Raw genomic sequence first — 16489 nt, 5'->3', positions numbered from 1 at the left:
TCTGGATCATTTAGTCTTGTTTGAAGTTAGCGTATTTAGCGAAATGTTCTGAACGAAACAAATTCAAAGCAGCTAGGAAGAATAAAAGCAAAGAATTGTACTGGAAAAGTGGTGGCATATTGTCCCGATTGTACTCACCTTTTCTTTACCTAGTGTTTCAATGTAACTCATCGATATTTACTCTAATTATGTATTTTTACTATTGGTCGCATCGCCGGTCACCGGTGACCCCCATGGCAGTCGACGTGTTAGTTATTTTAAAGCGGGTTTTCTTTCGTGTTCGAAGGACCTCGTTTCTCCATTGGCGGTATCTCGCTGGAAATCCGAAGCTTCGAGCCGCCAGGGAGCGGCAATTCTGTTGTTTATCCGCAGCTTTCCCCACTCGTGGCAAGTGTTTTCACCTCTTTGGTGTTTGCTCCGCGTAGTATCGGTTCAAACATCGCCAAGACAAGTAACGGTGCAAATTTGTTCCCGCCAGTTCGCGAATCATGTCGCGAATTTCGACCGTCTCGATCGTTCTTCTTCTCACGATGATCGCGATCGCGATCGCGCACGCGAAACCGACGATATACAAAAGGAATCAGGACAACGTGTTCGAGCCAGGTAGGCGTCTTTTTATTTTCTTCAACGAGACGAACAATCGCAACAATCATATCGGTGAAAGGAGTGGTGATAGACACAGTGTTACTTCAAAATGTCATTATAGAATTACAAACTGAATTAATCGATGTGCTTTCGTTCGAAATGTTGTTAGTTTTCGTTTTCGTGAAAGCACCGATTTCCTTCGTGGGAACTTTAAAGCGAACGAAAGATAAGAAGCTGCTCGGGGCGGTTTTAAAAAGATCGAAAGTCTCGGTTTCTCTTTCTCCGGTGCTGATGCAGATCGAGGTCTTGGTCGCGCGTGGATCTCCCAGAAAAACTTTCACCTTAATTGCTGGCATCTTCGTTGTCGGCGATTATGTTCCATGGGAAACCTTCGGAGCCACCTAACTGCAGATTAGAACACAATAGACCACCTTTTCTCGAGTCTCCTTTAAAATTTATACCTTGTGAACGATTTCATATCAAACTGAAAATAAATCATAATTCATATTCTTGCTACAAAGGAATCTCAAGTGTATTCTATTTATACGGATGCGCGTATACTAATCATTTGACTTTTTGCGCGCTTAGAGCATCGTATGCGATTACACATACTTTTCTGAATACGGTAAACAGGTGTCTCGATGACTAATTCGCGCGGAACACCGAGCCTTTTTTTATTTTCTCGATCACATCTATCGTCGAGAAGAAGAGGGGGAACGAACGCGGTTGTATTTGACCAAATAAAGTGCGATCACGAAAAAACCGAATTTCCTTGAGGCAATGTTTCACAGGCGAAAATAACGGGACGATGGCGTCACTCGCGTTCCGCGTGGGCTTCGCTTATGGCGGTCATAAGTAGATCGTATTCTCGACATAGCTCCTAGATCAATCGACAAACGCTCATTTTTGTCTCTTATTCATCTGATCCTAGTTTTCTACGATTAACACACACCCTCGTGTGGCTTACGTTCTTGTAAAAGAGATATTGGTTCCGACGTGTACTAAAATACACGTGACCTAACTTAAAATCGGTTCCGGTACAAAAAATTATAGAGAAATACCACTTTTTAGCGTTCTGATCTACAAGATTCCCTTAACGCCATTAATACCATTCAGTCGTTGGGTTAGGTATGAAAATTTAGTTATTGGATCGTTACCACTATCGAGTTACTGGGTCGTTAGCTATATCGAGTTATTATCGGCTTTTTAATAACACCGAGACGTTCGGTTATCAGCAGTATAGACCGCTGCACCAGAAACGAACACGGAATAAAAATTACAATCGTGTAATCAAAACGATGCTTCGTACGCCTTGTACCCTAACCTCCTATTTGTCCAGCAACGTTCAACGTCTCAAAAAACGATAACAGAATTTTTGACCTTGACTGCCGTTAGAAAGCTAGAAAAGAGAAAATGAGAGACCGGTGTGTTGTTGCACAAAGTGCAATCGCGTCATGCGATTCGAAAGGATATGCGTACGTTGCACTACGATAGCGGAACACACTGACATATGAAAGATACTCGTAGTAATTTTTACGAACGCCCTCATCTACCATCAAGTTTGTACGATAATTAATTCGAGTAAATATCAACCGGGTACGTTCGAGAGTGACATTCCAACTGACGGAATAGTTGCACAAACGAAAACCTTTCGATTTTAGCTAGTCTCCGATTACCCGATCACTTTTTGCAATAATATTTGGAACCCCAATTTTCCTGAACTCTCGAGGTCGTTGAACTACATCAAAATTCGTAAAATTTCGACAATGGTCCATCGTGGATTTAATCGAGATTTTGCGTCGACAGTGAGACAAGAGGTGTTCGATATAACATAGATTTTCACAAGAATGCTGCTTCGCGACCCGATTTTCATCCGACTGCCAACAGTCCATCGAGAGCCAATAATTAAACCGATCGACGTCGACGCGAACGCCGGGGGGCCGCCTTGTATAATGAATCGATATTCGATTAAGAGTGATAAGCAAATATTTCCCATCGAGTCTGGGGCGGGTGAACGTTTGATAGATCGCGATATCGTTTCGCTTCGAATCGTTTCTACTTTCGCTGCTATGTACATACGAGCGTGTATCAAACTCGTCGAAGCATCGTGCACAGTCTGTTATCGTACGATGCTTGAATTTTCCTCGCGGTTCGAGTAGACTCCCGCCAAATCGAAAAATCACGACACGAGTGCATGTTTTAAACCACGTTAAACGTTTCGGTTGAAATTTTACTTCATAAGATTATTCCTTCTTTTTTCAGTGATGGTGCCAGTCTCTTCCACGGTGATTCCTCTCCCCGTGTACAGAGGAGAGTACAGTTTAAGGCCTATATCGAAAGATAAAAACGCGTTTAACCCGGACAACGGAGCGAAACTGATAACGAGTGAGTTAATCTTAAATATCTCGTGTTCAAAAGTAAAAATTAATCGAGTTTGCGGTCGTACTTGAAAACGTTGTTTTTTACAGTCAAGAAAGGCCAGGATAAGAAAACGTAAAATCGTCGACGCCAACACGGACTGACTTCTTTCGACGGCGCGTCGGACGATAGATCTTTTTTTTGCAGCCATCGACGACCCGCCATCGATCGAACGGTGTAAATTTATTAGTGTCGCGTTGTAACATACGAGAACATTTAATAGCGTAAGCTGACTTCGAAAGTTATGCTTTACAGAGCCGCAGAAACTTCACACCAAAAACTCATTTACCTCTGTTACTTACTGATTTACGTTAGTTGATTATTTTTGTCGTTATGAATTTATTAGCACATCGTAACACATCGAGTAAAATCAAACGTTATGAAGCTGAACCATAGCAAGGGTGAAAACGTGTTAAGTTTTTGTATTTAATTCGAAATATAAAACATCGTTTCTTATATCGTGTTTGCTCGCAACACATTTACTCGATCCTCCGACAAACCTCGCTGATGTTTCAAAGGAACATTATGCAAATTGCAACGTAAATAATTTGACCTATCTATCGTTACGATATTTCCATGGCTTCTTCGGCTGAAACAGAGGCATAAATGTATGATACGAAATCGCGATCGCGAAGTAATCGATCGCGCAAGCATAAACATTTACTCACGTGATTCGTTAAACATGAAATCATCCTGATATTCTTTTAGAAATTGCGTAGATCTATTTTCATCGAGAAACAGCGAATACACGCGTTTCACGTCGTCGATATTCACCTTAAAATAAATGTGAACGAGTTACGTGGAACTTATACTCTCGTAATAATGGAAAGTAACTGTCCAAGTATCGTATTTACCTCGGTACTCTTCCTTCGTCGACAGACAAGAGACGCGGTTGTAATTAATTGAATCGCGTATCTCAACGACGTTTCTAACGCGATTCTTGTAAGTACCGTTAAAGCATCATCAGCCATTTCGCAGTCCTCCTCTTCGCACCTTATCTTTAAAATTTCTTTTAATTCCTTTTCTTGGTACGGAGTCGTCGGAACGATGATCATACGATCCAATAAATCAATAGGAATACCGTGTGGGCTTCTGTAGTTCGTTCCTCTGATCCTTGTAATACCTTTACAATAAAAAGATTACTCCTCGTATTAGTTGAACTAAATTGTTACAAAACGAATACGTTTTACACGCATGTATACCTCTATTTGTAGCCATAATCACAACAGGCGCCATTTCGTTCTCGAGTGCTCGATTCAAGAACGAGAAGCATTCGATGTCGAGCATGTGAACCTCGTCGATGAAGAGAACACCCGGAACGATTTCCGCCTTGCCCTCTTCCCGCCATTCGGCAACTTTCGCGTTTATTTGATCTCGTACTTCCGACTTGATCTCCCCTGTGTCGCCAGAGAACAAAGCCAGGAATCCGTGTGTTCTACTGTTTATAACATCTACTTCGTGCAAGGTTACTGTGTGAACCACTTCCTTGCGTTTCTGCAATTCACCCTCGGGGCATTGCACAAAACGTGTCTGCGAACCGGTAGCATCGTAATCGCGAGCCCTGGTGAACGAGCGTCCGAGTCTGTTAATTTTTCCCGTAGCCTTATCGATGGTAATTACGTCACCCGCTTGTACCTTGAACAAATTTATAATTTACGAAATCGGAAAACAATATTCGGAACTAGATACCGGTTGGTTATTCCTACTAACTTTCTCCTTCATTAAACTATCGATCATTTTATTTCCCAAATCGTAGATCGTTTCCATCTCAGTCGTTTTCAACGTTAATTTACCAACTTTGGCACCCACTCCCGTAGCCGGTCTATCCACCTGGATTTCAACGACCTCGCCCTCTATAATTTCCGTTTCCTCTTTGATCCTGACACCTATAGACTTTCTGATAGCCTGTGTCAAAGCTTCTGTTTTACTCATCTCCAAAGAGTATATTTCAGAACCTGCCATTGAAGTGAACGGAGTATCCAACCCTAAAGCTTGTGCCATTGCCATAGCAATGGCAGTCTTCCCAGTGCCAGGTTGACCTGCTAACAATACAGCACGTCCTGCTATCTTACCATCTTTGATCATTTCCAAAACAACGCCGGCCGCGCGACGTGCCATGAGCTGACCAACCATGCCCTGAGAGACCTACAAGATTACAATTTATTAATAAAATAGCAAAATAAATAAGACCTTTCGAGTCTTTTTTAATCTGAATTTATAAAGTTAGAACTATCAGATCCTTTTAAATTAGTTGTATGTCTTCCTAGAAAATATTTCAACAGTTTGGTGGATAAATTAATGTATTACATGACGAGGTTCCAAGCTATCGTCTAATCCTAAGCCTCTAATGTGGGAATGGGCTCCAATTCTTTCTATTCTAGTAATTTCTCTGACTTCTTGAACTTTTGCAGCTGCAACAGCCTGAAACAACGATGCATTTTTATTAGTATAATGCGATAATACATATTTATATCCTGTATATATTCCTATGGATACAAGAATGGATCAAGCAACGTGTTACCGTGGCAACTTATCTTGCTTGTACTATAAAGAGAAACGTAGAATCAATTTATGGAATCAAATTATAGTTTTTATTGTAAAATACAATACAATGAACCAAAATAAATGCTTATTTTAAAATATATGTCCAACGTTTATAGGTTAACCGATACAAACAAATCAGAACAACGTGTGACACCAATGTTGGTGCCATTATTGACAGTAATATTGTAAATTAACAATAGATGATAACATTAATTTCCATAAATATTATTTACCGCCATGCTTGTAGGTTTTCTTTGAATCCACGCCTGTTTATATACGACACGCTGCTTTCGTCGCACATGCGAACAGTTATGCTAGTCGGAAACCTCGGTGCCCCAGAGACCCCCTCACCCCCCTTCTGTACACAATGCCAGATTACACATACATGAGCTCAGAAAATCGAAAAAGACAAACTAATATTCTTTCTCAATCCATCACATGCATTTCGAACCATCTACACACGAGAGAGAAGACAAATAACATTTATTATGATATGTTTCTAACGAATATCTTACTTTGTTTGTTTATTTTTAATCTTTAACGTAATTAACACAAATTCTTTTTACTATTCCTATGTATGAGCGTGCATATGTATACACCGTACCATCATTTAACAATTATAAATACATATTACTCATCAATTAAATTTATTTATAAAACGTGCTATCAAGATTTCGACGCATATTTTTTATTTAATAAAGTTAGAAACGTGTAAAACATTCCTTATGTTTATATTGATAAAGAATAAAGATCACAGTGCATATATTCCATCTTATTATTTCAATTCTCCTCTACCTATCCCAGTAATTCCTTAATTTTTATAAATTCTAAAGTTAAAAATATCATTCGAATCTATTTAAGTTGTTCAACCACTTCTCTATACATTATTTAATGTAATTAATAAGTTATAAACGATTACTGAAAGCGATTCTTATTTGAATATGGCGCTAAAAAGTGACAAAATATAGTATCGCCATCTAACATCAGGGGTTCGTACTTCCGGAGTAGAACCCCCTCTCGCCCCCCACGATTTGGTGACAACGTATAGTATCGCCATCTAAGAACGGGTTTCGAACTAAAGGCGGAGTACAAATCCCCTCTTGCCCCCCACGATTTGGTGCAATCGTATAGTATCGCCATCTAAGAACAGGATTTGAACTAAAAACGGAGTACAGCTACCCCCACTCCTCCTACTCTTGATATACATTACTTACCTTGATTATTCATTAATAACTCCTTTCCTGGGATTAAAATATGAACTTTTAGAATCGAAGAATATAGTACAGACCCTTGGCAAGATTCAAGGATAGTTTTTAGAACCATTCCGCCCGTAATTAAGACGTTATTAACGAATATCGGAAGTCGGCCCACTGTTTCTTGACTCTTAACGCGACACCTTAGGCATCTATCGCTAATAACTAATTAATTAGAGCATGGAGCGTTGCAAAATCGGTCCTTAAATATTGCCAGGGATGTCTACTTGGTTCTCTAATAGCCAAAATATGCCTGGTATTGCTGAAAAGTTGATAATTCATCGATTAAAGCAGGCAGTGATACAGCCGTAAATGTTCCGACTTCCGATATTTGTTAATAACTATTTAACGAGGCATGGCATGGTCCTAAAAACTATCCTTGAATGTTGCCAAGGGTCTGTACTATATTCTTCGATTCTAAAAGTTCATATTTTAGTCCCAGGAAATGAGTTATTAATGAATAATCAAGGTAGTGTATATTAGGAGTAGGAGGAGTGGGGGTAGCTGTACTCCGGATACCTCCTTACACATTCTGTGATCCTGGCACGAAATTTTTAGTTCGAAACCCGTTCTTAGATGGCGATACTATACGATTGCACCAAATCGTGGGGGGCGAGAGGGGATTTGTACTCCGCCTTTAGTTCGAAACCTGTTCTTAGATGGCGATACCATACGTTGTCACCAAATCGTGGGGGGCGAGAGGGGGTCCCTACTCCGGATAGTACGAATCCCTGATACTATATTTTCTCTTTTTAGCGCAATATTTAATTGTTTATAACTTATTAATTGCATTGAATAGTATTTTTAACTTTAGAATTTGTAAAAATTAAGGAATTACTGGGATAGGTTGAGGAGAATTTAAATAATAAGACGAATATATGCACTATGATTTTTATTTTTTATCAATATAAACATAAGGAATGTTTTACACGTTTCTAACTTTATTAAATAAAAAATATGCGTCGAAATCTTAATAGCACGTTTTATAAATAAATTTAATTGATGAGTAATATGTATTTATAAATGTTAAATGATGTTATCGTGTATACATATGCACGCTCATACATAGAAATAGTAAAAAGAATTTCTTTTAATTACGTTAAAGATTAAAAATAAACAAACAAAGTAAGATGTTAGTTAGAAATATATCATAATAAATGTTATGGCTCGACAATACAAATTCAGGCCACACGAGTGGAAAGCACACATAATAAATCCTATATTGTCTCTTTAATTAATATCTTAGATGATGCTATTTAAATATCATACTTTAATACAAAGTGTAGCAATAGTACGTCTAGTTTACAATTAGTGTAATTGTCGCTTTGCATATGGTGGCAAGGAATGGTCAACAGGAAAAAACGATTGACCAAGCAAATATAAAAGATTTGTTTCAACTTTATTAAAATATTGTTCTTTGATTATTGAGATGCGTGTCATATTCGAAAAATGCTCACAACAGCCGTAAAAAGATTACAAATAAAACGCAAATATAATTAAATTACAAGGGAAGATAGATATCGTCGTTTCGATGTAAGTCGAAACTGAACTGACCGAATTCGTTGACGACGATCAGCATGCTATTCTATTTTTCATTTTCTTACCTGAATGGTTTCCGATCGTGCAAGAAAAGCGAGATAAGACGTTTAAATAAGTACATGCATACGCGTGATTCGATGGCGAGAAGACGATTCGCAGATTAGCGTGAAGCGTACAAAATTTCAACGATATTACGACTATGTACAAACCAGCTATACATATTTATATGTATATGTGCACACGCATAAGCGTTTACGTACGCATGTTATGCATACATATATATGGATATCTGTACGTGTACATACGCATAATATGTTTATAAATTGTAAGAACATCCAATGTAACCGATCCTTAATATCAGACTAAAAATATGCCAATAGCCAAACTTGGAAATTGAGCAACTTTTCCCTGAAAAGTTTACGGCGTCAAAATATTGTTGTACACCTCTTCTTTTATACTTATCCTATATCACATTTGTAATTCGTAAGCCAACGTCTTTCCCTTTTTTTTCGACTCTCCTTTATCCCCTGTTGCACCCGCCCCCGCCCCGCTTTTCCCTTTCTCTCTATCCCTCCCGCTATCACTTTCCTCCTAAAGATCATAAAACGCGTATCACAATTTTTGGTAATAAAATAGCGATACACCGCAATACTCTGACAAGATAATCTCGAGCACGTGAAAAGAGTAACGAGCAAACTTTTTCACATTTCGCAGAGGAAACATTCGATGCCGTAACAGTCGAGCACTCGGTCTTCTCAATCGAGCACAGTTATTTTTCTGTCGGTGAGGTCGTTGTCTATCGTCGGTGGACCGGATACTATGATCTTCTCTTTTAAGTACTGATAGTTTTTTAATCTAGAAACTGCATAATCCTGCAAGAAACACGTTGTTTATCGCGCGTTACTGGAATCGTGACTGTAGGTATGGCCCTAGTAAAAATCGAACGCGCTTACCCAATATCCAAATGGAATTTCTGACAATTTGGCGTTGACGATGCTCCACAAGCCCCAAAACAAGTGACTAGCCAAAGAGAATATCTTGATTTCCATCATGATTCGTTCTTCTTCCGACGGTCCCTCTTTCCCGACCGTCCTCAAGTAACTTTTTATGAAGTTGAGCTGCCAAAGAAAGAAAATTGTTAAACCTACGAAACGATTCTGACTAAAAAATAATTAAACGATACGTGAAAAGACAAAGATAGGTGGTACATGTACGCGTATGCATACGTGAATATATTACGGATAAAACGGATGTAGAAACGAATACGTAACGCAGGCAGAACGGATAGGCTCGTGCCATGAGTCATATGCACGTATGGACACGTGTATATGTATATTTATTAACGAAAAGATTGGGTAAAATTGAAAAGAAGCTTTTCTGAAAAGGAAAAGTATAGAAATATCGCGAGAATGGTACGTAGTTACCATTGTTGGTATCTAGCGGTCCGAAAAATCGAGACAATTGTGTAATAGGAATAAATGCACGTTCGTAGGGGCATATATACACATATATACAATATATATAGATAGATGCATACGTAGGTAGATACACACGCGTATATAAATTGTATATATGTATATTCTAATACGTAAAACGGATATTTAAATGCGGTGAGTGAAGTGTCTTAATTGGAAATAACGCGGTTTTACCACCCATAAGACACTGTACATTTATAGAGTAATGCAGATTATGGATCGACTATCGAGAGTGCGTGTAGAGGTACTCTAGGAGTCCTAGATGCGCAGGTACGAGACTGATGTTGCAAAGGTAGGTGGTGGCACCGGTCGGTTCTGGTTCCACAACGTACGGTGCGAAACAGGATCCATCATCGCACCGGCAGATCGATATGCCGCCCATTATTCCGATTAGCCGATCGCAGGCATCAGCCTTGTCTCATCGAATCGTGGTCCTGTGAAACTAATATATACACACGCAGCACACGCCAAGCAGTCCTCGATCAGCTCTCGATATAACTCTCAAATTCGCTCGACCGAGTCAGTACATATAGTCCACGTGCATACGCACGTGTTTTCGAGCGTTCTTACGTTCGCGATTTTCCGATCTTTACGGAAAGAGCCAACGAAAGAGGAAACAACGGGCGCAAGGGCACGAGCAAGTCAGTCAGAAAGACAGAGAGAGTGTATATACGTGTGTGTGGGTGTCTTTATATCGGACATCTGATAACGAACCGAAATTTATCTATCGAAAATTATTTTTTTTTTAATTCCGGAACGGTTTTTCTATTAGCACCGTTTCCCTAAAAAAAGTAATCGTAACAGCGGTAACTAGGTATATGTGTATGTATATGTAGGTAGAACCCATCATCGATCGATTCAACGATCAACGCGAGAATACCGCGATCAGTGGCATGGGTTGAATGTGTTTTCCCCCAAACATTTCTAATTGATCGTTTCGTAAAAAATTTAACCGCGTTGATAATCGTGTGTTCTTCCGTTATAATTTGTCTCTGCTCGAGGGCGCAACCCGACTTTAATGATATACGTATGTATATGTATACTATACATACATACAGGGTGTTCGACCACCCCCGGGAAAAATTTTAATAGGGGATTCGAGAGGCCAAAATAAGACGAAAATCAAGAATACCAATTTGTTGATGAAAGCTTTGTTAAACAGTTATTAAAGTTCCGACCGTACAGAATTTTTTTCTCGAAAATGCGCAAGATATCGGGGGTATGTCTATTCACCAAAAATGATTGTAATTGACCCCCGCATCCGAAAATAATTTTTTCAGAATTAATTAAAAATTTTTTTTTTCGTCGAAATTTAGGCACCTACCCCCTGTCGATTTTTCTTAAAAATTACTTTTTCATTTTTAGTAATTTTGTTTGACGTCCTACAGAAAAGTTGTCTAATACTTTTTTTGTAGGTACCTATGGGGCTCTACTTCAGAAAAAAGTTTCATTGAAATATATTCACAATTGTAGGAGTTATGGCTGTTTGAAAATTGGACCATTGTTATGGAGTTTTTCTTATTTTGCGGGGTCAAGGACCAACTTTCCGAATATTTTTGCGATTTCTACATATTCTCCATCAAAATACGCGTAGTTTGCTTTTTTAAACATTAAAATCGTCCAATCCGTTCGGAAGTTATGACGTTTTGAAGACTAGCATGAAAATTCGGGCAGACATTTCTGGCCAGAAATTAGATTTTCGGTAAGGAATTTTTTTCTCGGAACTGAGTAGGAATTCGGGGGTATGTATAATGACCAAAAACGATTGTAATGAACCCCCGTAACCAAAAATAATTTTTTTAGAATGATTTGAAAAATTTTTTTTTCACCGAAAAATTTCACACCTTCTCGAATTTTTTTCTCGAAAGTGGGTAGGATTTCGGGGGTATGTGTAATGACCAAAAATGATTGTAATGGACCCCCGTAACCAAAAATAATTTTTTTAGAATGATTTGACAAATTTTTTTTTCACCGAAAAATTTCACACCTTCTCGAATTTTTTTCTCGAAAGTGGGTAGGATTTCGGGGGTATGTCTATTCACCAAAAATGATTGTAATTGACCCCCGCAACCGAAAATAATTTTTTCAGAACGTATTGAAATTTTTAAATTTAATTGTTAATAACTTTTTAACGAAGCCTCCATCAACAAATTGATATTCTTGATTATCGTCTTATTTTGGCCTCTAGAATCTTGTATTAAAATTTTTCCCAGGGGTGCCCGAACACCCTGTATATGTATATGTACTTATATAATGGAGGATAGTAAAACGCAATGTCTTACCCGTGTTCAAATTTCTACGAATGTTTTGGGAGTCGAAGTCAGTGTCCTCCGAAACATACCTTCTGTTCGTTCGTAGGTCCAGATCCTGCGCGCTCGTGAAAGAAGGGATATTCGGCTGCCGTATAATCGTACTGCCATTCCACAAAATGATTTGCTATATCGAATCCTCGGTAGTTGTAAGAACAGTATTCGAAGTCAATAAGAACCAATTCCGGTTTTCGCGCGTTTTGTCGCAACAGTATATTACCTTCCTGCATATCGTTATGACAGAAAACTACCGGATACTTTTGTTGCATCGCGAGAGATCTAAAAACGAAACAAAAACTAAGCATTTTTCTCTTTTGCAGCAAATTAATCGTAACCTTACGTTTTTCTGCGATTTTTTTTTTCGATGGATGGAAAAATAAGAGCTCCGGCGTCGTTATTTTGCACTATTTTTTTTTTAACACTTAACGACATGGTTAATAACATTCTTGAATATTATTATCCTCTTACTTTTCCATCAAAAAAAAAAGACGCTTTATTTCAGGTTTTTACAGTGGTTCTCACCTGAACCAATTGATCTCGTGATCCAAGTCGATCGTCCGTATCGTGTTTACGTTCTTCAACTGTCGTACGTCTATATCTTCCGTGTTTTCTAGAATGTCCGTGGTGGTGTCCAACCACTTGGCCATGGTGTCCCAAAGCCAAGTTGGTTCTTTGCTTATCGGGACTTGCATCGTATGGATGCGTCCCATTTTTTCGGCGATCATCGAACTCAAGGTCGGATCTGCCAATTCCTTGGTGAGCAACGGTCTGGCAGGTATATATTCCTCTATGCGACCGCCGGGAAATATTCCGTGCAACTTGGGCCCCAGTCGTCTTTCCGACAGCAACGTGAAAATCACCGATTCGGTGATCAGTCCTTCCAAGGCTCGTTCCCCGTGCACTTGACCGTACAATCGTAACAAAACTTGACGCGGTTCCCCGCGAATCGGTACAGCTCCATCCGGTAACTGGACGTTGTACAACCAATTGCTCAATCCGCCGCTAAAAAAAAAAAAAAATAAACTGGCTCGTGTATACGCAAAGAACAAACGAAAAGAAAAAGTAAATGGAATCGACGTCGGGTGAAAGTCATCGTTATTATGCACCTACTAACCTGATACGTTTCAGCGTGATGTTCTCCGCGGTAACGTGCTTCCAGACTCCGTGAAGATAATCGCGACATATACGTGCTGCCATTTCACGCATCTCTGGATTCTCCTCGGACATCTGTTGGCCAAACATCCACGACTAATAAGCTTAACGATCGTCGATGACCAAACGCGTTTACGATCAATCGTATTTCGCGTATGTAAAGGGAAGAATATAACTAAATTGCGGTCAGCGGTAATCTTGGAACGCGACCAGGAATCTCGAAAGGCCCTGATATACTTATGCATACGTATATCTTACTTGCCATACGATCGGTTCGTTTTCCAAGATTCCTGATCACCCGGCTTCTTTCCGTGGACCTATTGTTCTCTTACCAATATCGATTTTACGACGTTTAGGAAACTCGACGATACGTGTTAAAAGTCTTTACCTTCGTAGCAGCGAAATAAAAAATTACAACCGAGTAAAATAGCGAGTATTTAGGAATTTCAGTGTATTCCCGGCGGCTCGATCGACGCGGCTAAAGTACCGGGTGTCGTGGATGCACGGACGACCCGTTCGCGAAACTTCCATTCCGTTTCTTTTACTTTACTTTCCTTCCAAGTACACGCACGCGTATATATTCACGGATCGTCTCCTTTCCTAATTCCTTCAATGTTTACCAACGAGCATCCACGTTTTTTCAATACGATGCGTGGTACGGATTCGACGGATGCACCTTTTAAAACATACAGCTACGTACGTAGTAAATGCACGCTCGCGAATATTGGATCGCATCGGCTCGTTGTCGTCGCTAGCCGACTCTGCCGAACAGTTCTCCGAGAGACTTGCGCGAAAATAACGATCGAACATTTCCTTCTGTCTATACATGCGATATACCTGCGTATATTACACCCAACAACGTCGTTTATCGTTCCTTAATAAACTTTATCCTGTCGCGACGATTCATCGTTCGAATAAACAAATTTACTTATTCGCGAAGGATTACTTCCAAAGTTCTTCGATCGATCAAATTCTATAAATTCTACTACGACGTACTATACGTACTGGCTTGAAAAATACTTGGCCATACTATCGCAAATATGTACGTCGACGCACGAGACGTGTGTATTTGAGCAAGTGGTTTTGAAACCAGTGTACAAACCAAACAAACGTTTTTCACGTACATTCATACGTTTATATGTTTTCCATAACCTATTCCGCCCGAGCGAGTACGTTTCTAGTCCACCTAGAGATCGTTTTATTTATGAATGCAGCCTCTATCTGTTTCTTAGTGTTTACGCGACACGCATTGTGCCATGGTCATTGTTGAATCATTAGCCTCGTCGTGGCGACGATCGTGAAACGAGGCAACACGCAACGCACGCGCAACAGCTTCGAAAAAACAGTTGGAACGTCCAATTTCGTGCAACGGTCGATCGTCCCCGTGGTTAGAATTGTCTATCTTTATTGCGAATCTTTTTCACGGCCAAAACGGTCGTTGAAACCTACGGATGAGCTTTACAAATATAAACCTCGAGTTTTCTTTTCGAAAATTATTTCAATTACGTACTACAATATCATCAAACGTTTCCGAACGTCTAACGAATAAGTCTACACGCATATTCGTCCGTTATCTTGTTTGCGTTGCATGCTACAAACGTTTCGATTTTGTTTCGCAAATAACAAAGCGTTCATTCTTGGATTACGCGCGTTATCGTTATCGTAGATCGTGCTTGGGGATCTACAAAAGTAGTCGACGTATGTCTTCGTTCCAGTTTCAAACATTTTTCTTCCAATTACCATCTGTCAATTATATAATCTTTGGACCTTCCTGATAAGCGCTCGAGCTCTCAGATACAAGTACCTGTGGTTCGTTGAAAATAACGTCGAGACACTGATACGGAACGAAAGGAAAAGGGTTTAAAACCGAACGCGACAGAGCACTCGTAGAGAGAAAGAAAAATGCTCGGTCAATTTAAATCAACTTAAAATTAACCCTTTCGATTATTCTTAAAGATTAATATTTTATAAACGATTATACACGAAATATTACGATCGAACAAAGAAAATAATTTTATCCCGACAGGTTTTCAACTACTCGTACAACGAACATTGGTGCGACGCGAATCGTTCCAGACTTTCTACTATTTTGCACCCATATTACTATATTTTATATCTGTTCGAAAATTTCTAAACCAAACACGAATTTACGTGCATTAAATAAGTTGGTTAGGCATTCGTAAAGCCTGCTTGTTTGCTATTCCTCACCTCTGCAATCAAATATGGAAGAACAGATTTAAATTTTAAAAATATTTTCTGATAAAACAAACGACTATATTCCGCAAAATTTGCACGTACATACGTAAGTACTCGCTATCGTTTACGTGATAAAACGTTTGTGTGTATACATGTGCCAAGGCGTACTATACGAGACCATGACCCGTAAAACTCGGAGGACATTTTGTGAAATGACAAAAACGAAGAAAAAAGATTTAACGATCACATTCTGACAAAAGTATCGTTGCACGAAGAAAATTTACGTACCTTATTTCCCAGACCCATTGTAGAATTGGTAAGCGATGTATGAATATGTATAATGTCGATAGATCTTGCGTAGATCCTAAAAACACCTGGTACTCTCTTACAGACGCTTTAAAAGCAGCTTAAACGGATCAAGCGTCGACTCCGCACTAACTCTCGTTGCTTCGTTTCCCAGATATGCTTCGATGCAACGAAAGCGAGGTTAGAATCACTACCATGCACGCTCGTGCAAGTAGCTTTAAATAGAAAAGATTATATGCGTATTTCAGACGCAAAAATTATTGTATCGGAACAAATTCACTGGTAATTTGAGCAAAAGTGTTTCTTCGTATTTGTTTGATTTCTATGGTCGACCCTCCGTCGTTTATTATCAAGAATAAAATGTTTATTCGACAATCGGTTTACCTAATGTATTAACTTTCGAAGGAATTGCAAATAATTATCACCGCTACGGAATAAGTGAATTCGTCCGTAAAATTCGCCAACACTGCATAAATGTGTGATTTGCAAATACGCGGAACTTCCTTTCACAAATAAATAATTATTCTTACTAGAATGTTACACTTCGTACGTGTTGCGAGTACCTTAGAACACAGTTACAGAATAGTAACACTAACGCGTACGCAACTTGTGTTTATGCACAAAATTAATATAAATATACCAAGTAATCCACAAAACGATCTGTGACACGTAACGTGTGCTAACCAATAAGCATCCGAAATTCCCCTACTCC

The 16489-nt window shown here is 39.2% G+C and overlaps 3 protein-coding genes across 6 annotated transcripts; 1 reads left to right on the top strand and 2 right to left on the bottom strand.

The window, feature by feature from the left end:
- Positions 1–231: 231 nt before the first annotated feature.
- Positions 232–3459, top strand: LOC143340718 (uncharacterized). The gene is made up of 3 exons (XM_076762963.1): positions 232–603; positions 2848–2970; positions 3054–3459. Exons 1-3 carry the CDS (start codon positions 489–491, stop codon positions 3080–3082), a joined length of 267 nt encoding a protein of 88 aa, XP_076619078.1. The 5' UTR covers positions 232–488; the 3' UTR covers positions 3083–3459.
- Rept (RuvB-like helicase 2 rept) lies at positions 3453–5907 on the bottom strand. The gene is made up of 7 exons (XM_076762961.1): positions 5781–5907; positions 5311–5424; positions 4714–5148; positions 4206–4638; positions 3858–4126; positions 3672–3777; positions 3453–3592 (listed from the first exon to the last, which is right to left on the bottom strand). Exons 1-7 carry the CDS (start codon positions 5784–5786, stop codon positions 3567–3569), a joined length of 1389 nt encoding a protein of 462 aa, XP_076619076.1. The 5' UTR covers positions 5787–5907; the 3' UTR covers positions 3453–3566.
- Positions 5908–7736: 1829 nt separating this feature from the next.
- Positions 7737–16471, bottom strand: LOC143340640 (choline/ethanolamine kinase). 4 transcript variants are annotated; one of them, XM_076762837.1, is made up of 6 exons: positions 13896–14029; positions 13238–13350; positions 12646–13125; positions 12156–12402; positions 9293–9457; positions 7737–9211 (listed from the first exon to the last, which is right to left on the bottom strand). In XM_076762837.1, the coding sequence occupies exons 2-6, from the start codon at positions 13348–13350 to the stop codon at positions 9095–9097; spliced, it is 1122 nt and encodes a 373-aa protein (XP_076618952.1). In that variant the 5' UTR covers positions 13896–14029; the 3' UTR covers positions 7737–9094. The 4 variants fall into 4 exon arrangements, with proteins under 4 accessions (XP_076618952.1, XP_076618951.1, XP_076618950.1 ...); XM_076762836.1 differs by lacking the exon at positions 13896–14029 and adding an exon at positions 13608–13881; XM_076762835.1 differs by lacking the exon at positions 13896–14029 and adding an exon at positions 13538–13559.
- Positions 16472–16489: the final 18 nt, after the last annotated feature.

Source organism: Colletes latitarsis, chromosome 3 (genome assembly GCF_051014445.1).
Source record: "Colletes latitarsis isolate SP2378_abdomen chromosome 3, iyColLati1, whole genome shotgun sequence".
NCBI classification, from domain to species: domain Eukaryota; kingdom Metazoa; phylum Arthropoda; class Insecta; order Hymenoptera; family Colletidae; genus Colletes; species Colletes latitarsis.
The sequence above is the reverse complement of the archived record's forward strand: the minus strand, read 5'-3'. Positions and strand labels throughout refer to the sequence as shown.

Excerpts from the sequence above, each read along its gene's own strand:
- LOC143340718 (XM_076762963.1), top strand. The coding sequence starts at position 489 with ATGTCGCGAATTTCGACCGTCTCGATCGTTCTTCTTCTCACGATGATC. Across the intron at positions 604-2,847 it reads GGACAACGTGTTCGAGCCAG|TGATGGTGCCAGTCTCTTCC; the intron begins GTAGGCGTCTTT and ends TTCTTTTTTCAG. Across the intron at positions 2,971-3,053 it reads CGGAGCGAAACTGATAACGA|TCAAGAAAGGCCAGGATAAG; the intron begins GTGAGTTAATCT and ends TGTTTTTTACAG.
- Rept (XM_076762961.1), bottom strand. Across the intron at positions 5,149-5,310 it reads ATAGCTTGGAACCTCGTCAT|GTCTCTCAGGGCATGGTTGG; the intron begins GTAATACATTAA and ends GTAATCTTGTAG. Across the intron at positions 4,639-4,713 it reads ATAGTTTAATGAAGGAGAAA|GTACAAGCGGGTGACGTAAT; the intron begins GTTAGTAGGAAT and ends AATTTGTTCAAG.
- LOC143340640 (XM_076762834.1), bottom strand. Across the intron at positions 12,403-12,645 it reads CACGAGATCAATTGGTTCAG|ATCTCTCGCGATGCAACAAA; the intron begins GTGAGAACCACT and ends TTTCGTTTTTAG. Across the intron at positions 9,458-12,155 it reads GACCTACGAACGAACAGAAG|CTCAACTTCATAAAAAGTTA; the intron begins GTATGTTTCGGA and ends TTTCTTTGGCAG.